This window comes from Rhipicephalus microplus, chromosome 8 (genome assembly GCF_043290135.1).
Source record: "Rhipicephalus microplus isolate Deutch F79 chromosome 8, USDA_Rmic, whole genome shotgun sequence".
Lineage (NCBI taxonomy): Eukaryota > Metazoa > Arthropoda > Arachnida > Ixodida > Ixodidae > Rhipicephalus > Rhipicephalus microplus.
This window is the reverse complement of record NC_134707.1, coordinates 53,705,120-53,730,422: the sequence shown is the minus strand read 5'-3', so window position 1 is coordinate 53,730,422 and position 25,303 is coordinate 53,705,120. Positions and strand designations below refer to the sequence as shown.

At 45.6% G+C, this 25,303-nt stretch overlaps 1 protein-coding gene across 9 annotated transcripts in view; it reads left to right on the top strand.

Annotated features, from left to right (window-relative positions):
- LOC119164485 (phospholipid-transporting ATPase ABCA3-like) overlaps positions 1 to 25,303 on the top strand; it is a 145,668-nt gene that overhangs the window by 105,717 nt on the left and 14,648 nt on the right. For 7 of the 9 annotated variants that reach the window (XM_075871856.1, XM_075871855.1, XM_075871858.1 and 4 more), the window contains 7 exons: positions 2,268 to 2,703; positions 5,356 to 5,557; positions 13,634 to 13,901; positions 16,824 to 16,949; positions 19,972 to 20,223; positions 21,334 to 21,525; positions 23,743 to 23,918. In XM_075871856.1, the coding sequence (XP_075727971.1) occupies positions 2,268 to 2,703; positions 5,356 to 5,557; positions 13,634 to 13,901; positions 16,824 to 16,949; positions 19,972 to 20,223; positions 21,334 to 21,525; positions 23,743 to 23,918 (1,652 nt within the window). The remainder of the gene's footprint in view (positions 1 to 2,267; positions 2,704 to 5,355; positions 5,558 to 13,633; positions 13,902 to 16,823; positions 16,950 to 19,971; positions 20,224 to 21,333; positions 21,526 to 23,742; positions 23,919 to 25,303) is intronic. The other 2 variants (XM_075871854.1, XM_075871853.1) reach the window with 2 other exon arrangements.

The following is a 25,303-nucleotide window of genomic DNA, read 5'->3' as shown; positions in this document are numbered from 1 at the left end:
CAGAATGATCAGAAGACTCCTTAGAGTCAGTTGCAAAAAACGGGTCACGGCATTCCGCTTGAAGTCCGCCGTGATCTTGTGGCACCACAGCTCCAACATCAGCCAGTCCGCTGTGCGGGTGGCCGTCCTGCACAGCGGACTTGCCGAAAGGCGCCAACTGCTTCTGAAAGTTTCTCGGGCGTCGCTTGGCTCTCGCTTGTAGCGTGGCGCATTACAATGCTGAACCACTGTTTCATGAGATTCATGTAATGACTGTAAGCTACGAAGTTTCCCAGCTGCATGCTGTTGGCATTTTCGATGGCCTCTTCGGAAAGAATCCCGTTGCTGACGTCATTTCCTGCATTTCAAGGTACTCGAAGAGTGCACCATCTACGTGTTCGCTGAGCACTGGTGCGTCGTTGCTGAGCTTATGTTGAAGTTTTGCCTTCCCGTAGTTTAGATGCAGGAAATTATCAAAATTCTTCTCCCATTCTTGTATGCGCTTTCGGTACAGCTTGAAATGTCGGGACGTCCGGAATGCCATCAAATAACCTCGATGTTTTTCGCCATTGTGTATGAATGCATAGGCATAGCTGACGTCTCACCGCAAGCACAGAGCAACAAATGGCATGGAGGGATCGAGCAACAGTGCAAAGCAGGATTGGATAAGATTGGGGTGGAGGGCTGCCTTCCTGGAACGGTGCAGATATTTGAAATTGCCAGTGAAGCGGATGAGGGGCACTTGTTTGGGTAGGGGTGCTTGCTCAAAATTTTATGTTAATGATGAACTTGTGATAGTGGCCCCCGCCGTGGTGGTTTAGTGGCTAAGGTACTCGGCTGCTGACCCGCAGGTCCCGGGATCGAATCCTGGCTGCGGCGGCTGCATTTCCGAAGGAGGCGGGAATGCTGTAGGCCCGTGTGCTCAGATTTGAGTGCACGTTAAAGAACCCCAGGTGGTTGAAATTTCCGAAGACCTCCACTATGGCATCTCTAATAATCATATGGTGGTCTTGGGACGTTAAACCCTACATATCAATCAAATCAATCAACTTGTGATAGTGAAACAATGGCATCAGAGTTTTCAGAGTGCACTTCGTTAATCTAAACAGTGATTGTTTCTTTTTTGTGTGTATTTAAAGACATCTTGAACTGCTTATCAGTTATTCAGCTTCATCTCATACATTTCTTTAATACCAATATCGAGGGCACAGTGCTCATAAACTGAAGTGCGACACCAGGACACTTTGCATAACTGGTGTGCGTGATTGCCTCTGATGTTGCTGTGAATCTGACCACTAGGGCGCAGATGTAGGAAGTAAAGTTAGGCCAATATGATGCGAATTAAACATGATGGAAACGAAACTCTGCATTGCTTGATGCTAAATTGGTGCGTTTGATTTTGTGAGCACTGTACATGAAGAAATTGAGGCTCGGTAACAAGAAATTAGACGTTGAACATAGCTCGAGCAGATTAATATGAGGGCAGAGCAGGGCAATGCAGCAGCCACTCCAACCCATTGGGAAATCTTTGTGAACAGTCGTCGCACGTCTTTCATTGATGTTGACAAACCTTCTGCTTTATTGTTCCCTGCGCTGTTTGCTAGGGTGTCTACCAAACTGGAAGACCTGACATTGTGAGGTAATTCGGACATATCTGGAAAGCTTGGGCAACTGTCATGGGATCTTTACAAACCTAGCTGGGTCATGGAAACTGACTAAATTTTGGTAGTCTTTGCAAATCGCCATAAAAACAATCTTTGCCCTCTATGATAGCTTATGAGGCTTTGTTTTTTTATGCATCTGCTGTAAGCAGCAATGTGATATTTAAAAAAAAGATGAGACACAGCATACTAGTGCTTCTACAGATCCCACAAGATATCTTAATTCCTAAGCAGACAATTGGGATACGGTGCTCTGAAAAATCTTTTTTGACTTGGCCATGAGCTCGGCTTGACTTGAAAAGCATTCTCGTTTGGCCAGAAGCACTATGAGCAGAGGCTGAATGGGCCGGGTAAGGCTCATTTATTAAAGATGCAGTGGCAGACGTCCCGAGTTCTGCACGGAGTTTGTGCTATGCCATGTTTCTCCTTTTTTCTTTTTTACCACTCGAGGGCTTGTTTCGAGTCAACAGAAGTCAGTTTTCCGAGCAGGTTTACCAGCCGTACAAATAAGCTCAGAATCGTCATGCTAAACCCAGAAAAATAGGGGAATTTCGGAAACAATAAATTGGTAGACACCCTGGTTCCCATACGAGGCTGCAATCTGCCATTTGCTCTCCTCCTCCGCAGTGCTTTGGAAGAAGGTTGACGAGTGCCAGTACGTTTGCGTTGCAGACGATGAGTACCCGACGTTCCAGCGCATGAGTGGCTTGCCGCTGCTGGCGCAGCAGGCCACAGCGTTGTTCCTGAAGCGGTGGCACACCACCAAGCGCCAGTACTTCCTCCCCATCCTCGCCATCGTCATCCCTGTCGTCCTCTTCTTCTTCTACACTGCGCTCGACATCGAGGGAGCGGAGGAGTCTACCATCAGGAAACTGGTGTACGATGTCGGCAGCTATGCTGGCCCGACCAATGGCTTCTTCAGCAACGGAACATCAGAGCTGGGCAGCATGGACTTTGTTGATGCGATGACCGGGCAAAATGTGAAGGTCACGAAGGATGTGGACGATCCGGATGACTTCTTACTTGTGGTGGCTCGACGCAGCCTCGCGGAATACAACGGAAAGTGAGTGATGGTAACTTGGAGGCCACTTGTTAGTTGGTAGTAGTTAAGCTAATTGTGATTCCGTGAGGTGCTAACAATGATTGAAAGGCAGGATAAGATGGACTCTACAAAGTGAAGAGAAACCCGTCACAGTTGTCTAGTGGTTATAGTGCTCGATGGCTGACTCTAATGGTGCAGGATGTTATCCAAGCCACAGCGACCGCATTTTGATGGCGATGAAGTTCTAAAGGCCCATGGTCTTAGGCTTTGGTGCAGGTTAAACTACGGGTGGTTCAAATTTCCAGAGCCTTTCACTAGAGCTTCCCTCATAATCATACTATAGTTTTGAGGGTGCAAAATTCGTCTGATATTATTATTATTATTATGACAGACTGAAGATGAGACAGTAGAGACGGTCGACGCATCATAGTGGCTCTAGGCTCGCGTCTTTGTGTCGGTCTCTTTGTCAGATTTCTTAATGAATGTTTTAACACAAACATTTGTAGCTGCCGCTGGACTAGTCAGAGTAGTGAGGCTAGCAAGTGCTGCTAAGCCAGTGAGAATGGGCTTACTTTTTTTTTGGAAGTAAAGTTACATGTTGTAACACTCGCTTTTCTGCTGATGCCCAGTTATACTCTTGAAGAGATGGGGTGTGCGAACACATGCACAACAGAGAAGTCGAGACACCACAAATACCAGTTATACTATTTGGTCGAAAATCTGTTATACAGTCGAGCCCACATATAACGACCCCACTTAAAACGAACAATATCCGCGTGACCGTGAAAATATACATTGGTTCATTAGCACAAAATTGCACTTACAACGAACGTCTCCGAGCGCCGCTGATCGGTTACAGCGAACGGAGTGACTGGTCTGCCGACTTCCCAGGAAACCAATTTCGACCGCCGATCAGGCATCGGCGAGGTGCCCATACATTCATTGTCAAACGCCGACCCTACCTCCGCGACCCTCTAGTTGCCGCTCTCCCCGACAGCTTTTTGTTATGCACCCCCCCGCTAATCTGAGCACCCCGCATCGCCAGACGAGGCCCGTGTTTTCACACTGCCACCGATCTTTCGAAAACCGGTCGGCCATCTACCCTGTTTTTGATCACTGGTACTGTCGTTGTCGTCGCCGGCCTGGAAGGACCAGACCATTTGCCAACATCGTAGGCCACCGACTGTATCCGATAGTCTGCGTATAGTGCACGCGCGTACGCTACCCCACCGACTCCGATGATTTACGATTCATTTCGAGTTTAGGACTTGTTCTCACTCACTTGGCACTCCGCTTAGCACGCCTTCCGCGCACATGCGGAAGCGCGAAAACGGCTGTTAATTTGCGCGGAACGAATCGCGAAAATTCGAAGTTCGTGAGGCCACGCAAATCCGCCGGCACAACAAAACGATTTTTTGACCATGGCCGCCGATTCTTCGAACACTGCCGCGCGCACAGAGCCAGGCGGCAATGCTTTGACGTGCGAGTTTCGCGGACCTTTCAAGCAAGCTACCCAACCTGCCTCCTTCCCGTGTGTTTTGGTTTTTAAGGTCGTCTTCCCGCCGCATCCTTCCCTCTCTTTATCTCAACTCCTTGCCTTTCTCTCGCAAGTCCGCTCTCCTCTCTTGACCACAACCCCTTCACCTATCTCCACCGCTCCGCGACGCCCGCCACGCTGGCTCGAGTTAGTTTCCTTTTCTGACTGGAAATGGGCCTAGAGCTATTCCACGCGCTCTGGCATGTGAGTCGCGTGTGCGCATCTTGCTCGCTCTTGGTGTGCGTGTGTGGTCATGATGGCCGACGGGAGGACTTGCAAGCTTTTTCCTGCGCTCAATAAAACGTCGAAAGTGTGACCGCTTGGCTTGAGCGTAATCCGCCCGGTAGGTGCTGCGTTGCGCAGCGCTTGCTCATAGCTGTTGACCACATGGCAGCCAACTCGCCACTTCGAACAACCCGGTATTCAGCTGTGGAGATGATTTCAGCTGTGGAGATATTTCGTGGGCAGCGGTGACGACTACATGCGCGCAAAACTGTTTTCGCGAGGCCCACTTCGTCGACGTCGGGCCCGATGCCAAGCCTGAAGCTTCCGAACTGCGGCGGCGATTTGTGGCAGCGCGTCGTCGACTCCGACCTGGGAGAGCGGGTGGGACATCTGTTGCAATGGTTTGATTACGGCCGATGATGATGCCGACACTGCGGAACCGTGCACGGATTGGGGCTATGTGAATGAAATACGTGGCTATAGGGATTTGGAGGAATCGGTTTGCGAGGGCGACGAAACTTTGGAGCCAGTGCCTCATGCAGCTTATGCCACGGACCTCGGTGAACGAGCACCCTGCCGTTTGAATTAAACTCGAGACCGCCCTTATCGCTTCTGTTCTTCGAAACACGTGCATCGCGGACTTTCTGGAGCAAAAAAAGCTTGTGTTTTCACTCGTTTCACTCGCAAGTTGTTTAAAAACCTGTGTTTCATTTACTACGAACTTCGGGATACAGCGAACGAATGTTGCGTCATGCTCAGGTTCATTATAAGCGGGCTCGACTGTACTATCTTCACATTATTCATGGCAATATTGTCAATTTGCTGAGAATGTAAGAGGACAAATTATATATTCATATAGTTCAAGTACTAAATTGAATATATCATGGGCCACATAAATTTTCAAAACACAGGTACCTCGTAGGCGGTCAGACTGATGGCGACGCAAAAGCTGTGGCCTGGTACAATGGTGAGCCGTACCACATTGGCTCCATGTCTCTCAACTTGGCGCACACGGCAGCGCTGAGGTACATCACCAGTGACGCCACTGCCAAGGTGTCCGTCACCAACTGGCCGCTCCCCGGAGAGCTGTCTGAACAGATAGGTGCCGCATCGGTGAGTGTACAGTAGTGTACTGATTGGAGCCGGCAAGCTGCCTGCGCATATAGTTGTCGAATCGACGATTGTACAGAAATTTGCTGACTTTGTCAACATTGGCGAAATGTTCGGCGTGGAACACATGTAGTTTTTTTTTAATCCAGAAGCCTGTATGAAATGTGGAAGTATACCGTATTTACTCATCTAATCCTCACATTCACACAATTCTCGCACCCCCCACATCGCTCAACAAAAATAAGATTTTTTTTTCTTTTTGCGAGTAATTATCGCACCCCTAAAAATTGCCGCAATAATGTTGTCTGCTTGTTTCAGCCACCGATGATTATAGCACGCGCCATCGCTTAAGCATCATGCGTACTATTATTGCATGAAGATTAAATCCAGTCCAAGCCAAGCAAAAGTAAAGTGCGCGTCGCGGTGTGTTTTGTTGTACTCATGTTGTGTTATGGGGCGACACGGGAGCTACACGGCTGCTTTCAAGGTGAAAGTGATTGATCGTGCACTAAACGACGGCAATAGGGCCGTCGGTAGGCCCTTTGGAGTCAAGTTTTGTGTTCGCTACTGGTGACGGCAGCTGAAAGCCACCAAGACGCATTGGGCGTTCAGTGTGCCTAAGACTGGAATGGATAGTAAACTTTATTTCATCAGAAGGCAACTGCCGACAATTCTGTGTTAAATGGCCATCAGCCTCATACCGTAGAACCTCGATGATACGGTCACGGCTGATGCGAAATTCGGGGTCATATGAATTTTTTTGTGATCCCGGCCGAGGCCCACTAATGTACTATGTGCTGGAGTACGGTTGTTACGAACTGATTTTTTTACCCGAGTTTTTTGATACGAATAAACGCCACCCCAACGACGGCCGCGGAAGCAAGCAGTGTGCACGCACGCGCTGAAATGCGTGCTGCGCTGCCGGTTTGGCACGCTGTCAGTGCCGCCTGTGAGCGGCGGGCGACAGACTCGAAGATCTGCGCGATCTCAAACACCGGAGTGCGCCTTTTGCTTTCTCTTGAAGGCTCCAGATGGCGCTGGCGACGGTAAAGGCACAAATACAATCCGACCTTTGTTTTGCTTGGTGGTGGGTGCTCTCTGGTGCGGACACGTGGTTACTGTAGTGCGGAGGCTGTCGACAGTCTTGCCCAGTTGAGCACACGTATTTGCTTTGTTGTACCTTTTTGCGGAGTCGCAGCAAGCCATGTCTCGCAAGCGGAAGGCTCTCTCCTTTAAGGAGAAACTGGACATTCTTCGAAAGGTCGATGAGGATCCGAAAAGAAAACGCATGGAGTTGGCTAAAGATCTAGACCTCGCCACGTCGACATTGAGAATTGTTGGACAGCGGCACACAATAATGAAAAATGTGTTTTCGTTCAGCGTCAACGCGATGCAAGCGAAGAGAGCCCAACACGTTAAACTTGAAGAATCTTTATTTATCTGGTTCAAGGAAGTTACTGCAGCCAGTGTGAACATTGACGGCAAAGTTTTGCGTGAAAAAGCCAACGAGATCGCACTTGCTCTGCACATCGACGGATTCCAGGCCTCAGGTGGGTGGTTGCACCGTTTCAAGACGAGACACGGTCCCGTGTACAAAAGCGTCTCTGGGGAAGCCAAAAAGGCTGACGAGACTGTTGTTAGCGACTGGCTCGCAAAGCTGAAGTCTCTTATCTCGGGGTATCAGCCTCGTGATGTTTTAATGCAGATTAGGCAGGCCTGTTTTTTAATCTTCAACCCGAGAAGAGCCTTTGCTTAAAAGGTGAAGCGTGCCAAGGAGCCAAAAGAAGCAAAGAAAGAATAACGGTTCTTCTGTGCTGTAACGCCAATGGGTCGGAAAAACTAAAGTTGACCATAGTATGAAAATTTCAGAAGCCTCGGTGTTTAAAGCGCGAGAGCCATTTGCCATGCTCTATCGCGCAAACAAAAAAGCAAGGATGATGGCGGCCCATGTTCGAAGAATTTGTCTCTCCTTAACAGTTGGAATGGCCTGCAAGAATCGGAAGATTGTTCTGATTCTTGACCAGTGCGCCACCCACCTGAAGCAAGTGACGCTTCAAAACGTCAAGCTGGTTTTTTTGCCCGCAAACACGACGGTGCACTTGCAACCGCTTGACGTTGGCATTATAAAAACGTTAAGCATCATTTCAAGAGCCTTCTTGTGCGCCGGCTCCTTGCGAAAATCGACAGAAAAGACGAAGGTGGCCTGCCTGCGAATAAGCCCTTTGGGCGCCATCCATTTTATCTCAATGGCTTGGGATAGAGTAATGCCGACTACCATTACGAACAGCTTTGGTAAATGCGGCTTCTTTAGGATTCACGAAGAGGTGCCGGAGGCCCTTTCAGAGTCGAAGGATCCCATTGAAGGTTGGGAATTCCTTGATGCCGGTTGTTCGGCTGACTACTTTTTCACGGCGGATGACAATCTTGCCACTTGTGGTGAGCGCACGGAAGATATTGTCAACGAGGCCACGTGTGAGGTTGCCAATTCCAGCGACGATGACGAGGAAATGCACGAGTGCAACGGCGAAGAACCACCACCGGCGGCTGAAACTCTGCACGCGCTCGACGTCCTGAGCCGTGCTATGGCTGCTGAAGGAATCGGTGTTGACACGGGCACGCGTTTTTACAGATTCCAGAGAAGTTTGCTGAGTGACTTGACAAAAAAAGAAAAGCAGAAGCAGAAAGACAGAGATTTTTTCTCCAAATTTTTTTTTTTTCGAGTGCCGAAAATGAGTTTGCCTCCAACCCGGTGTTAATTTAGCTAGTTTTGCATGTGTTCCGATGATACGAATTTCGGCTATTACGAATATTTTTTTGTGACCCCGCGAGATTCGTATCATCGAGATTCTACTGTACTGAAGTTGTATGCTAAACTTTTTAGGGCTCCTGTCTAGTAAATAACGCTACCGCTACGCCCGCAGGGCCCACAAGCTCTTTGTAGTGTTTACTAATTCTCGATCATTTGCTTGTGCCTTTTGCGTCTCAAGTAAATTTTGCCTTGTATTGAACTTGTGCTTTTATTGTTGAGGTAAGTCTTAAGCAGTTCTTCTCAAAGCTTGCAGTTAGTTGCTGGCGTGAGAATCCCAATTCGCGGCTACTTCGTTTTCCTTTTCACTTTGCACGTTTCTGCAGAAAATTTCCCCCCATAAATCTTGCACCCCCCAACTTTGCATCAGTTTTTCACCAAAAAAAGTGCGAGGAATATGTGTGTAAATACGGTATCTGTAAGCTTGCCTGTCAAGTGTGGAAGAACATCAACCATTATTTACAGTAGGCTCTCGACAATTTAAACTCTCGTTTAATTAAACAAATCTTCAAATTCTTGGTTGGCTCACTATTTTTTCAAGCTATTTTAAATGTAAATTGCCCCACTGCACAAATTCGGTTAATTCAATCTTTATGCTTATCCATGCCTAGAACTAACTACCATATTTACTCGCACAATTCGCACACTTTCTTTTCGATATTCAGGGGCCCTGAGAAGGGGGTGCACAAATTACGCAGGGATTGAGCGAGCGCATACAAAGTATAGTTACAGTCGTAACGTGCGCAGTATACATTAAAAAATGATTACAGCACAAATGAAGTGTACGTGTTAATTTTGAAACAATTAGCAGGTACTTCAACCAATCAGATCCGGTCACGCGTGGTATAGCTGGAATCGCTGATAGCGAAGTCCGATTGGGAATCATCGTCGCGACCGCTGACCTCTCGAAGCGTATCGTCTTCAGTTCTGCCGAGGGCGTTATAATGCCCGATTTTCTTGAAGCTGTTTCCACAATGCTGGGAGAAATTATGTCCCACGACATGGCGATACCGGAAATACTAAGCATCTGCACATAATTGAAAAGGTCTCCTTCAATGGCAGGAAACTTGTAATAGCAAGCGCGCACTCTTCTGCTTTCTTGCTTACCGATCGCGCCGGTCGTCACGTTGAAGTACGCCCCCTTGAAGTGCTTTACAGCGACACGCTTCCAGTTTTTTTCGGTGAAATTTACAATAGCGAGCTTCAATTTCGCCGTATATATAATTACTGCAGCACATCGCAAGGGAACCGTCAAAACACGACGGCGGGATGGCGAAAGCTAAACTTCCGAAATCGACCAAGTGCGTGTTGTAGCGTGGATGCAGAGAACGAGGGGAACAGTTGGTGCGACAGGCCCTCGCACGCCTCCGATGCAGAAAGTCGTCCATGCCATGATGCGAGTGTGCATTTTTCACCATTATCACGGCAATAGATATTGGGAGATAGGGGGAGGCATACGCTCGAGCAGTTCCGGCAACCCGTCAACAGGTTTGTGTTCTGGTGCGGTATTCTAGAGACCCGAGCGACCCTAGTTCAGGGGAAATCCTCGGAAGAAAGGACTTCGTACTTGCAGCCTGTTTGACTGCACTAGTCTGCACGGCGAGGCGCGCACCCGGCCGAAGCATCAAAATGTCTAAAGGTGCGCGCGCGGGCGAGCTTGCTTGGGCGAGTTGGGGAGCGCGAAATATGCGAGTAAATATTTTTTTTCCATAAATCTGGCTAAAGATAGGGGTGTGCAAATTATGCGCGTAAATACAGTACTGCCTCCGTTGCTTGTAGCTGAACATTTGTGTTCTTATCAGAGTTGACAGTTCCGCTTACTGCAAGCGGATTCGGTCTTGTTTCCTCGCAGAGACGCTTGCAAATTTTTATGGTCACTTGTTGCGTTTTTTTTTGTGTGGCTTACCTGTACTTTTTTCGAAAAATAATGCTGCATCGCCCAGCACACAATTCGTTGTCAAAAACACGGTGAAACACGGTTAGACTACGATAGAGTGGTTTGTTGGGTGACTTGGTTCTTCTTCCTGTAGGCTTCGTGCAAAAAACGAGGACAAGAGTAGGACGATGCACACACACAGTGCAAACTATCAACTGATTTCATCTAACCTGTCATTGCAATGCAGGGAGTGCGGCCGTGTACCCTTGCTATGAGAAGCCAAGGCGCTAGATTACGGGAACCTCGTTCTAGTAAAGTGCGTGTGTCATTCCATTCAACTATGTGCTAGCAAAGCTGCAGAAGTGCTTCCCCGGAGCCTAGCATTCCTTGTTGGCCACTCGTACAGTTGGTTTTCGCACAGTTCCCAGCGACTTCGTGAGTACAGGAAGATATACCAGCTGATAAACAACGGTAAAGAGCCATTAAAGTTGGTTCAGCTGTCGGGAATGCGATTGCTTTCCATCTCCAGCTGCTGTAAACGGATCTTAAAGCAACGGGATGAATTCAAGCTTCACTTCACCATGTGCAAGGACAAGTATCGTTGCTATGACGCTGAGATCCTGTCCGAAATGCACAGGGATCCTGTGAACAAGTTGTGCCTAGTGTTTCTGAACCCAGTACCGCAAGAGTTCTCAAGAGTCAACTTAGCTATTCCATTTGAAAACAGAAATCAAATGCAACTGCCCTATTGCCTTGAAAACTTGTACCGGTCACTTATTTCCAGAGTGCTCATCCCCTCGCACATACCAGCTGCCGGAGAGAGGCTTCTGGAAGTAAACCTGGAGGACAATGCAACCCACCTTCCACTTGCTGATGTAGATTTTAGAGTGCTTTTTAATATGGAAGTCGCAGCATCCAAACCAAGCGCTGAGCAGGAAAGAGACTGTTAAGCTCAGATGCCGGAATTTTATTTTTGAACCTGCAAAGCAAGTGCAGCTTTGCCTTTTTCATAACATTCAGCTTTGGAATTCTATGAAATTGTTCTTGCCTGAATGCATACTGAGCCAAACAAAACCGCTGCTGCAGGATATGCCTCTCCTATAGATATAGGTCTTCTGCACACGCAATATAGGCAGGTTTGCCTTCTTCCCTGGAAAAATGCGACCTAAAATAGTGCTACTTTTTTTTGAGTAGAAGTCCTGCATTTCACAGATGCAAGCGGTGAAAGCTGCTGCAAGAAAATGGCGAAATTCGCTCTGTTGTTGTTGGCCATGCCCCTGAGCAACGCCGATGTTGAGCGTGTTTTTTCACAGATGAACCTCGTGAAATCGCTCCTCCGAAATAATATGAAAAGTACAATGCTGAGCACCATTCTTCATGTTCACTATGCTCTCAAGTTTCCTAGAGTTTGCTGCTGAGACTTTCAACCAACAACGAAAATGATGGTACTATTCAACGCAAAGAACATGTACGATTCCACGGACGTGGACACCATGGATTATCCTGATCTACCAGATGTCAGTGACGATGACTGTGTGTAAGGCTAGAAAAATTCTTGCCTCTATTCTTGCACCTATTCTTATTATGCAAAATAAATTGGTGTACACCTTCCAGATGTATTTTTATCTGTACTACAGCGTAATTTTCAAGAATAGGAACATTTGTTTAATTTTCGCTTATTTTGGGCTCATTCGGAGAAGCGCCGCCACTTCTTTGGGCTTGTTTTGGGGTGACTATTTGCTTGTTTGCTGAGTGGCACCTGGCAACTCTGATTCTTATGTCCCCAATAGTTGCAAATAAAGCTGACTGCCTGCTTACGAAACAGCCAAACTAGCCCAACAGCGTGCACAAACAATTGCATGCTAACAGGGTAAAGAAAAAAGTTACAGCATATTCATGGATTGAATGATGTTTGTATGTCCAACTGTCTTTCTGTGTGCCTGTGCGTCCGTCTGTCTGTCTGTGTGTTTGTCCATGCATCAATCCATTCATGCATCCGCCTGTTTGTCTGTTTGTCTGATACTGCCAGTTACACTTGTTGCAGGACAAAGTCAGACTGAGAGGAGCTTCACCCCTAAAACTAGCACTTGTTCTGTGTACGAATACAACCAATGAGCGAAGCTTCTTAAAAGTGACACGAAAATGACCATGCACCTGATCTCGCTGCTGGCATTCGTGTAAGCGGAAGGGTGGGGAGCGGGTTGGGAGAGCTTTTGCTTAGCTCGGTCGGCGGAACTACGAAGCAAATGAATGTGTAGTATGTACGGCGCAGCGCGAGCCATCTGCAGAGAGCGCGCACCTGTTGTTTTGCTTGGTGCGCTTGCGTGGCGCAGGGAGCTTCGACGGTGGAGTGCGGGCCTAATAAGCTTCACTCCTTCAAAAAAAAAGAAAAGCTGTTTAGCCACGGTTTCGTTGTTTTTTTTTTTTATGGTATGTTTTTTTTAGTCACCTTCGCAGCAGTACACTGGTGTCATGCAATAAAAGCGTTCCAAGAATGGGAAAGACCAATGAATTGTCACGGGGCGCAACACAGTTCATTCTTCAATTACACACGCATGCACGCATTGTATAAAAACCAGTACTAGTGGCACCGCTATCATGTAAAAGTTTTACTGGAAGTCATTCGGAGCAGTCTGTGCTGCTGCTGCGGCCATAAGAAACAAAGAACATCACAATACTGGTTGAAGGAAAGAAGGAGAAATTTAAGGGCTCGTTTTTCTGTATTAGACACAATTTTAACGAGAATTAACAGACAATGGTCCTAAGGAAAGTACAAGGACGTCATTTGTACTAATAATTATGCAAATGTGAAGAAATAAAAGTGGACGAAAGGTAACTTGCTGCCAGCAGTGACTGAGCCTGCGACCCTTGAATAGTGCGTCCAGTACTCTACCAACTGAGCCACAGTGGCCCTCCATCCCCCCCCCCCCCCCCCTCGAACACATTATGGGGTAGATAAGTGCATTAAACCTGGGAGCGTTCATCAGTGCCATTGGTAGCCGTGACTGCAAGAGTGGCACTGTTCTGCCTACGGGCGTCTTGCAGCACGGGATCTTATTACTACCAGGCAGTTCAGCAAACACTGGTGACACTGAAACTTCGATATAACGAACCCGGATATAACGAAATGCTGTTAATAATGAAGTATATGAAAAAAAGAGCCTTGTATTAGATATAGTGTTAGGAATAATCTTTGTAACAAACTTCTGGATATAACATAGTTTTTTTTTTTTGTAAAATGCAACTTTCTTATAATGAGGCGTGAGTGTAGTGTGTTGTCCTTATTATCAGAAGTTTCGGTAGTTCTAACGAAATCTCGAGGCCGAAATCCCGAGTTTGAATTACGGAGAGCCTACTGTACGTTTATTGTAATATCCCCTTCACGGAATTACCGCAGTATGACCAGGCAGCTCGCATCCTGGCCGCCGTCTTCGTGCCCACCGCTCTGGCCTTCCTGTCCTCGTCGTTCGTCCTCTTCCCGACCCACGAGCGTGTCACCAAGTCCAAGCTTCTGCAGCTCATGGCCGGTGTGCCTGGTGTCCTCTTTTGGGGCATCACGTTCCTCTGGGACTTTGTGGTCTTCGCTGTCTGCAGCACGGCTGTCATGATCCCACTCCTGGCGATCAACCCCAATGGTGTTTTCACATCCAGCCCCAGCGTACCAGGTATGCCTTGTCCTAGCTCCTGTTGGGATCGCTATTGGTCGAATGAGATGGCATGAAGTTATTGATTGCCTTTTTTTTTAAAATTTTGCTAAAGAGCAGCATATTTGTCTTGTGCGAATTCTCTCCGTTACAGCCACTTTTGTCCACTATGTTGGTTTCAACTTCCGTGAGCAGAGTGACTCAGTACGCAACTTCAACTTGTTCATGATCTCTTGTGCATCACAGCATCTAGTTGGAATCAGAATAAGCATGCAATATGAAAGATAAGGCTAAAAAAAGTACTCAAACCTCGTTATAACATAACAGGATATGTCAAAATAATGGATATAACGAAGTAAATGAAATTCCCCTTGAAAGCTCCATTGAGAACCATGCATTTTAAACCTCATTGTAATGAAGTAAAATTGTCTGGTAAACGAATATTATGAACTAAATTAGTCTATCAAATAGACTTTAAAAAAAACCGACTGTAGTGTGTTAAGTATATTGTTTTCTGCGGAGTTTGACGCTCGTTCGGTGCGGCTCTTTCAAAACTCCCGCGCCGACCTTACAACCATGCCCTATGCGACCGAGAGAGCCGTTGTCCTCGCACAGCCAGCGGAGAGGATTGAGGAAGTCTTTGCTGTTACCATGGCTGCTACCATCTGCACCGAAAAAGAAGGACCCTCCACGACAGCTTTCTTCCTTTTCTTTTTTTCCCTCTCTCTCCACACTTGAAAGGAGAAGGGTTTCTACTTGCAGAGACAGAAAAGGCAGAAAGCGTGGCACAAGCGCGTCGCAGATCGGCATTTGAGACAGAGCAAACAATCTGCCAGTCTTTTCTTTTCTTCTTTTCCTTCTTCGCGCGCAGCGTTGAGAGGTGCCGCCGCAGGATGGGGCATGGTGCTGAGAGCATTTTCGGAGCGCAGTATGTTCGAATGAACCGTAGCAAGTGCTTGCACGTTTGAATTACAGGGCATTTTCGCCCATTTAATTACACATAGCTTTAACAGGACCTCAGCGTGAGTTCGAAGTAACCAGAAGTTCGAATTAGGCGTGTTTGAATTGATGAGATTCAGCGGAGTTTATTTTCTGTGATCGCATAGCGGTATATCAGGCTGCAAAGTGGTTTTCTTCTTTTCATGCTTATAGGTGTGAGTCCATCTGAGCATAAATTGCCACAAACTGTTATAATTGATATAACAAAATAATGGATATAACTAAATAATTATCACTCCCATTCAACTTCATTATAACGAGAGCTCAAGATAAGCACAGTTGGTGTAGCATTCACCTGCCAAGGTCAAGGGCTGATTTTTGTGACACAGTAAAATCTAGGTAGAACGAGCACCACCTTTTCTGATGAACCAACTTTTCAGACAAACAAACTTTTAAAAATCCTGCGCTGACTGCTAATAGTTTCAATGTAAAATTATTTCACTACTACGTACTTGAGAATACCGAACTTTTCAAAATAACGAGCACTAATTTAGTCTCGCTTCATATTAACAATGCCTCAGTACTATGAACTCATGTTCTGAAATCCGTCGCGACCACCAAAATGGTACACTAGCAGACGACACAGTGAACGTACGCCTTGCTTTTCAAAAGACACGCGATAATGCGAAGGGGGAAAAAAAAATGACGAAAGGACGACTTTCTTTTTTTTTTTTTGAAGTGCTGACGCTGCAGGTTTACAAACGCAGAGACAAGAGCGAGGGCAACACCGGAGAGCAAGGTCAGTGAGGCAGAGTGCGAGTTGTGGAGCAGGAAGCATGGGCGCAGAAAACCTGAGACAGCGAGGGAGCAGTAAATGAAACGCAAGGAGTTTTCTTTTTTACTCTTTTTTTTTTCTTCAAAAGAGCCAATGACAGCCGCAGTGCTTTGGGGGTTTTCCTTATCTTTGTCTCTTCTACATGTACTCTGGGAGGCTTTGTCAATCGGGTTCATTTTTTTGGTGATTACTTATCGCCTCCGAAAAGCAAGTCTGCGTTCGCGCTGCGGTGCTTATACAAGGAGTTCATCATCACTGCTTGCAACAAAGAAGCGGAAGTGGCTTTTGCGAAGGAAAAAGTGGAGAATGTGGATGAGCTGGAGGCCTTCGTGCTGCACGCGTTACAAAAAAAAAAATCCCAGAATTCTTTAAGTAAGTGTGCATTTTTTGGTTTCACTTGAACATTTTTTTTGTATCGTGGAAAACGAGTTTGAGGACCACATTTGTTTTGTATCGTGAAAAACGAGTTAAAGGACCCACTGTTGTAAAGATAAGTCGTTTTGGTCGGTGAAAAATTAGTAATGATTCATTTCTGGGCTTTCACTATAATGACCCTTCAAAATAACGAACATATTGCCACGGTCTCCTGAAGTTCGTTATACCGAGATTTTACTGTAGTGATCATTAGTGAAGTGCATATCTTGCATTTGGCTTTGTGGAATTGTTTTTTGGTTTCTAATATCCAAAATGTGTCTGCGTGATGATGCACTTTGCTATGAGTAGCATGGGATCGCATTTGGAAAAAAGTGGTGGACGGAAGTAGCTTCCAGCCAGAGCTTTAGCGTAAATAATAGAATGTTTCAGGGGAAATCACGAGCTTTTGACGACTTGACCTTTAAGAAAAAGCTTACATGGGAGCTTTATTTAGTCTGCACTGCATTGCTACAAAAAGCGTTTGCATTTCACAATCAAAAGTGTCTGAAGTGGCACATCTACAGCCCATGAATGCAGTGGCGAATCTAGACAGTTGTCAAACTCGAATGGAACTTACTACACTTTGCTGAGTTGCGGGAGCTAATTGTACAAGTTGTGGTGGAAGTAAGCGCCTTTCATTGTCAGCGTGTCTATCAGGAATGTCTTGGGCATCCTGAAAACTTAGTTCTTTGAGAGATTTGCGTGGTTATGCCGATGGAAATGTTTCATCCTTTGTTTTTTCTATTTTTTTTCAGCGGCAACATACTTCCTATTTCTCCTGTACGGCTGGGCAGCCATCCCATTCAGCTACCTCTTTTCGTACGTCAAGGACAAGCCGTCCTCTGGATATTCTCTCCTGACCACCATCAATGTCATCACAGGTATGCAGCAATTACAAATGCACGAACCTCATTTGAGGGCATTGCTTGACTTCTCCGCTTGTGATACTTTATTTATGAAAAATTGTGTTCAGATCATGTTCAAAGTGCATTGAGACCTAATAGCGGCAGTTTTCAAAAAATTATGAACAGGTTGTGCTGTGTAGGTGAAATCGCAAAGCCTTGATTGATTGATACGTGGGATGTAACGTCCCAAGATTACCATATGATTATGAGAGATGCCGTAGTGGAGGGCTCCGGAAATTTCCACCACCTGGGGTCGTGTTACGTTGGACTAATTGTTACGTTCACATGCAGGAATCACCTGAATAGCTTCGTCAGTATGACCTGCATGACATGCACCAAAATGCAAAGCGGTATGACATGCAATTCAGTATGACATGCAATGACATACATAGCTTCGCCAATAGGCACGACTCACTAGTGTCATTTCATGGTGGTATATTTTAGAGTTATCTTCCTGCCCACCTTGATGTCATAGGCTTTATATGTGGACGTGACAGTGACATCATGTTTAAGGCAATATGTGAGAAAATTCTTGTTTAATTTTAATAATAAAATTCTTGTTTAATAATAATACCGTATTTACTCGATTCTACCGCGCCCTCGATTGTAACGCGCACCCGATTTCCACCGCGAAAAAAAAAAAAAACGTAAGACATCGATTGCAACGCGCACCCATTTTTTTTCGCTGGCCCGCTCGATCACACCACTCGAAAAAACGATTCCTTTCGGGATTGTCTTCCATCTAAATATGAGGTACGGGCGAAGCTTGTGCCCATCTGACGTGTAACAGAGCATTGCCGTCACTGTAGTTTTACCGTGGACCGATGTCAGCACGCGAACTTGCTTTGCCCCCTTCTTCTCGACAGTTGTGGTGCCAGGCATGTCGAAGTAAAGAGGCGTCTGATCGGCATTCCAGATTTGCCCAAGCAGGTAGCCGTTGTTGCGCCGCAAGTTTAGGACGAACCTCTGAAAACTGTAAAGCTTTTCATCGTACTTCTCCGCAAAAGTTTTCGCATATGCATGTTTCCCTTCGAAGGGAAGAGCCTTTCCTCTTCATATAGTTAATTAGCCAGCACCTGCTCGCTTTAAACTGGCTCCGCATTAGACTTTTTTCTAAGACTAATTGCATAGCCCGCACTTGGAGCAGTTCTGTCGTCACGGGCCGCTGTGCCGCTCGCTCCTCAAGCACATACTCGAGGAGCAGCTCTTTAATTTGCGGAAACCGACCCTGCTGTGGCTCACTGAAGCCTTTGCGTGAAGCTTTGCTGTCGACAATCTTCTGCTTTTGTTTCCGCCGCTCCCGCACGCACGTTTCGGGAACGACCGCGATGCGGCCCGACTTCCGTCTGTTTCTGCACACGCGATGACTTTTCTTTTAAAAGCGGCATCGTGGTGCACTTGAGTTTTTGGAGTCGGCCCTTTCACGTCGTCGATGCTAATGCACTACTAGATGACGAACTCCTCAGCACACGTACGAAGTGCCGCACATGGTAAACACATAGGCAGAAATAGCCGACGCACCATGCCGACGCACGTAGGGGGCGGCCATTTTGGATTTGCGATGGCAATAGATTGACCGTAATTTTTTGTTCGTACTCGATTCTAACGCGCATGCGATTTATGAACTCGCTTAACCGGAAAAAAGGTGCGCGTTAGATTCGAGTAATTACGGTACCAATGAACCGGTGTCCCACATCGGCATCCCCCGTTGGTGGTATCAGCACAAGTGATGGGGAGATATCATCATGGCATGATGATGTCACCAAGTCACATCACCATGAAGTTGAAAATTTTCAAAATTTGTGACATAATAATGACATCTCAGCATGACATCCTAGTTTGGTGAAGGGCGGCTCGATCGCGGGGTTAGGGCAAAACCGGGTGAGTTGCCTTCAGTCCCGGAGGCAACGTTAGGCTCAGAAAGCTTTCATATGGTAACAGGTCAAGATTAAAACAGTGAACCCTATTTTAATAAAGTTGCATCTTACATGATGACACATTTGTTGTAACTGAAGGTTTGTTACAAAGCTGTATTCTCAACACTTTTTAATTGCAAGACTGTCATTCGTTTACTTCATTATAACCGATATTTCATTAAGTCTGGGTTCAATATATCAAGGTTTGAGTGTGGATTGACAGAGAAAAAAGAGACTGCTGTTGTCTTCCAGTTGTTTTGTATGAGTGCATAAAAAATCCTGCTTTTTTTTTTTTTTCAATTTAGGTTCTGGTAGAAAAAGTCAACTTGCTTACACTTAGTGCAAAACGTGTGCTTTATATTTGTTTTGGGCTTTTGATACATAACTGCAATAAAAATTTCATAATTGTAAATAAATTTCAGCATCTAATGCACAACATTATACGAAAACTGTGTGGCAATTTACCAAGACACCTGCCACAGTAGCTTAGCGGTTGTGGTGCTCGACTGCTCACCTGCAAGTCAGGGGATCAAATCACGGTGGTGGTGACTGCGTTTTTGATAGAGGCCAAAGTGCTTTCTTGAGGCCAGTGTGCTTAGACTTGAGTGAAATTTTGAGAACACCAGATAGTCAAAATTAGCGGAGCCTTCCACTACGTCGTCTCTCATAATATTGTGGTGGCTTTGGGACGTCAAATCTCAACAATTAATAATATTGCCGACGACAGGCACAACTTTCAAAGAATTTGTTTTCTAAGTGTCACACTCGTATACGAATTTTATGAACAGTTGAACTGCCTGTCTTCATTGGTTGCCAGTCGGTCTTCATGTTGTGTTCTACGCTAAATGCTGAAACGGAGTGCCAATAATAACTGAGAAGTCCTTGAAGGGCAGACAAATGGACACATGAGCCCTGCTGTGTCCCGTGTCTCTGTCCTATGTCTTGGTCCTTTGTCTGTGTCCTTCGAGTGCTTAACAGTTATTATGTCGCAACAACTTTGCCATTGGAACCCCAGCATGCCCAAAGTTATGCCACCTCTGTAATTTAATCCCCTTTCAACCTTTTGTCTTCTGCTACGGCAGGTGTGATGCTCAGCATCGTGATGGCCGTCGTGTCATTCCTCGCGAAGTTCCCCATGTTTGGAATCAACGAAGACGCGGTGCAAAAGTCCATGTGGTTTCTACGGGTGGTGCCTGGCTTTGCCGTCACCTGGGGCTTCTCCAACATCCATGAGATTGGAGGGGATCCGGCCAAGTGCGCCAAGCTGACGTCTACCCTGCTGAAGAGCTACTGTCCCGTGTCCGAGCTTATGGGCATCGAGGTGTGCTGCCAAGGTGAGCCACTCTTATTGTTTTGATAGAAATTGTAATCAAACATCACGGAAAAAAGGTTGCGGTCATCCTTGCCGGGTGTTTTACAAACAGCGCATTAAGGTAAGATTCTAGCACTAGGCCTCTGTGAATATTTGAGGGCTTTGAATATTCTAAAGAACATCAAAGCATTCGAATTCGCTTTGACACGTTTGTCAATTTTCAGAAATTTCAAGATATGTAAGCTATGCAAGTTCACTGGTTGCCTTACAAATATGTAGTGGGTGATTCTCTGATTTGGGCCTGTAAATTCCTTTTTTTTTTTCATTGGTTGCTGCGAGCTTATGTAAGGTCCACAGCGATGGAGCAAGAAACTTACATGGCCGTACCCACTAAGCGTCCACGCTCGCTAACTGCAGCAGCGCAGGAGCAGCGCACAGAGCGATTCTCTTGGCAGCTGAATGAGTAGCGATTTTCTTGTCAGCCACCAGGTGCCGCTAGCATGCTGTCGCTCTTGGAGTGTGACATTATCTGGTCACCTGAAATAGCAGAGTTGCACCTCCTAAGTAAAGAAATCCTCATACGTATTCAAGGCAGGACTAACCGTGAACTACTTTTAACTCCTGCAGTCAACAGTTTGGTTGACTGTGACAGCGGGATTGGTGGTGGATAGTAGGCCTGCGTGAATAGTGAATTTTAGGTTCGAAGCAAATTTGAAGTGAATAGTGATTTTGGTCGAATAATTTTTAATCGAATTAGAATAGTGTAATATCGGGTATTGTACAACGAAAATGGACATATTTGTCATGACCTAACTAACCTGCACAAGATATTTTAAAAATTGAAACAGGGCCTGTGCAAATGCCATTTTTTTGCATGAAAGGAAGTGGAAACAACGATGAATATTCTTGATTTTTGTCTAGTTGCTCATGGGCTTCTTTATGCAAGTGTTAACCGCACTGCTATATTCTTTGTTCCAACCATGAAACTTTTAGTGTTCACAGGGCAAAAATTATCCCCCCCCCCTTTGGATAATGCCCAACAGACCTTTTGTGTAATTAAAAGAAAAAGTGAAAACAAGAATCTGCCACTAACTGTAAGGCAAAGTACGGTCTTTTGCGTTATCGTTTGCAGATTGTGGCAATGGTACCTACTGCTACATTCCTCACTCGCCGTTTGGCATGGATCGCTGGGGAAGCGGACGAGAAATGTTATACCTCTTCTTGGTTGGCATCGTTCTGTTCCTCCTGCTGGCTTTCTTCGAGACCAATGTCTACGGCATCTGGTACTGGATCAGGTCTCTTCCTTGCAGGACGTGCCATGAAGGTATGCCGTCTCTAGCATTAGTGCATGGTTTTGGTTATTAACTGCATCTTCTCTAAAAAAAATTAATTTTCCAAAATTACACATGTGTAACAGTTTTCCCAAAAAATGCTTGTTGTAATCTCGAAACTTTATGATTACGTCTGGCGCGTCTGTTTACTTTTCTGAAATTCGGTGACCTGTGTTCATGCTGTGGCCCAGAATGGAACCGTGCCTGCAGGAAGGTTTAAGCACTTGTAATGACTGCAGGCATCGCTGACAGCCTGTAGCCTTCTTCCACAGGGTTAAAGCCAGATGTATCAAATCCTAAGGGGATTACTCTCAAACCTCGATAAAACAAGTTCATATGCAGTAGACTCCCAGTAAACGGAAATATATTAAGCTGAACTAGTGCTTCAACGAAACTATTTCTTCTGCTATGCTTAGTTTCGGGCTTGCATTCTGCACCTATGTTTTCTCAGTGAACGGAACTCCTGTTAAATTAACATATTTTTCTGGTCACTTCAGGTTCCCTTTATTAAAAGTCTACTGTATAAAGAATTATTGGTTATAACGAGGCAAGTGACCAATAGTGTTACAAATGGTTGTTTATAACAAATTTTAGGATATAACTAAGTATTCTTGTGGCAAATGGGGCTTTGTTATATTGAGGTTTAGTTAGTGTATGTGGCAGTAATTTGATACAAGAGGCATTGAGCCCCATGTTATATGCAGTCGAACCCTTTTATAGCAGACAGTGATATAAGACACAAATGGGTATAACAGACACCAGTGTGCCTACAATAAAGCACGGATTGATAAGAAAATGCATACGAGGTACCCTGCTTGTAAGAGACAGTTCATATGAAGGACAAAAATTACTGCCCGGAGTATGCCTTATAAAGGGGTTCAACTGTACTAGACCTGAGAGTTGGTTGTTCTTGTTATTATGTAGTAGCATTTGCTGTAATGTCTCGGAATATGTGTTGCTGTGAAGCCTACTCAAACACATTCATCATTATAGAGCTTTAGAGCATTACACGTTGTACTCGTAACAGCATTGTTTATGTAACGACCACACATTTCACATAAAGCACATGTGCAAACTTCTGCATATGTACACAATGTGAAATGCGGTGTTCTTGTGGACACCACCAATGCAGCACTAAAGCATGCTTTTGGGAAGTGCAGAAATACCTTCACTGTTTCAACCGTTTGAAATGCATAACTTTTAAACTCCATGGAACGAAATTGCCATCAGATTTATTGGCGGTGTTCACAGCATACACCTACAGAGGCCTGTTCAGTTGCTATAGACCAACGTGAGGGGTGACTGCAATGTTGTTAAAACATGAGCGCTCGCCCCGCCACAGTGGTCTAGTGGCTAAGGTACTCGGCTGCTGACACGCAGGTCGTGGGATCAAATCCCGGCTGAGGCAGCTGCATTTCCAATGGAGGCGGAAATGTTGTAGGCCCGTGTGCTCAGATTTGGGTGCACGTTAAAGAACCCCAGGTGGTCGAAATTTCTGGAGCCCTGCACTACGGCATCTCTCATAATCATATGGTGGTTTTGGGACGTTTAACCCCACATATCAATCAAAAATATGAGCGCTCACAAAGGTGCAGCATGGCCTAGCATTCGATGTATCTGGCATGTGCATTGAATGTTCTTGGTACATGCGTAGCACATTACTAAAATTTTATGAAATTTCTCAGGAGATCTTGAAAATGTTTCATGTTGATAATACTTGTGATTTTTAAGCGACTCCGAGCAAAAGGCGAGCTCATTCTGGCTATGTTTCGGAAGCAGCTCTGCTCCTTCTTTAGTGGTAGAGACAACAGAAATTTCAAGACTCAATTTTCCTGTGCCTTCTATAATTGTAGTGTGGAATAGGAAAGAAGTGGGTATTGAGATTCTTCTGTTTTTTTGTTTTTTTTTTTGGCAATGTAGAATTCGTAGGCTGGGGACTGTCGTCGACTTGACAATTACCTCTAGGCACACGTTACTTATATTGTGGCTGTGCTTAAACAAGTACTATAGGCCGATGGAAGGCTTCTTTTGGTATTGTGAAGGCTGTCCCTGGTGTTTTGAGTGTGCCATTACGACCACAACTATAAGTAATTAGCCCTACCAGACAGATAATTTGGTCAGAACATCGTGCTTCTAGACAGTACTGCAATATACCTGGGTTCGATATGTTCGCGTTTGGCTGTAGTTTAATGGACTCTGTGCTCCCTAAGACGGGGCAACGGTTTCACTTACAGATATCGAGCTGGGCGTCCACACACCGGGTGCGACAGAGGATGACGATGTGGCGGCCGAGCGCGCAGTAGTTGAAGCGTTGGTCCAGAGAGGCAGTGCGGCACAAGAAGCGCTGGCTGTGCTCAACCTGAGGAAGAACTTTCGATCTCTTCAGGTAACCTTTGTGTTGCTGTTCTTTTGCAGCAGTAAATCAATTTGCATGTAGCGCTTGCCCAGTTTACGGCGGTGTGACATTCTGTGGTCTACATGGGCTGAGAAAATGCCCACAATACCGTTTCTGATGAAATTCTCGACAGCATGAAAAGCCTAGTTTTGGGCAGAAGAGCAATTTTGTTCATTCACTTATGGATGTAAAAGTAGAGCAAGAACATGTAGTTTGGATACAGAGCAGCTTATGTGCAGAATTTTACCTCTGAAATGCGAGCCAATGCATTGGAAATTCACAAAGCATGCACCTCTGATGCCAAAGCTAAAAACTAAACAGTCAGGCTGAAAACTGCTTGCTGGCAGCAGTGTAGTAGTTTGAACCATAATACCCTGCAGAGGGGCCTTGGTATAACCCCAGGGATATTGCGCACCAATTGCCCTCAAATATCTCGGAAGCCATGTTTTCGGCTTGGTCTTGTTTGCTGATGCATGAGTCATAGGGTAAGGGCTATTTTAAGGGCTCTTAATACAAAAATGTGAGCATTAACCAATGCCTCAACTTTACTTAAGCTGTTTCATTAGTACCGATACTATGCTTGCTATCCATTTACAGTTGCTTTACTTAGTTTTTATAACCGCGAGTGGGAAAGGGGGTGGGGTTGGTATTCAGTGAAATCTTTTCATGTGCAAGGGTCTCCAGCATATACTGAAAGCTCTGTACACATGTTTAGGTGCTTCATTGTAACGCAAGAAACATGAACAGCATCAACCACATCTTAGGTGAACACTTCGCTATAGTGTTCTAGCCGGTAAAACTAGCATGTCTATTTTACTTCATGATGGAAATGTCTGTTATGTGATGTCTAGTTACGTTGTCGGTGAAAGCAAGAAAAATTACCCAAATTACATTGTAAACTGCAGCTTTACGAAGTAATGAATAGTAACAATGTAGTCACTTTGGGTGTGGGCGATTGTGTATATAAATGTAGTCCGCTTCGAGGGATAAATGGCAAGGATGCTCGGCTGCTTACCCGAAGGTCGTGGGTTCGTGGAACGTCTACCATTTCGCCTCCATCGCAGTGCGACCGCCAAGGCAGTCGCACTGCGATGGAGGCGAAATGGTAGACGTTCGTGTACTGTGTGATGTCGGTGCACGTTGAAGAACACCAGATGGGCAAAATTTGCCAAGCCCTTCACTACTGCGTCTCTCATAATCACATTGTGGTTTTGGGGCGTAAAACCCCAGATAGGATGACGTGTACATAAAGGTATGTGCCAAAACAGGCATATGATAACTTCACCGCGTTTGCCTAAGCTTTTGTGTAGATGTCATGGTACTAAGAAAATAATAGTAATAAATAAAATAAATGCATATTGACAGTACAGATAGAG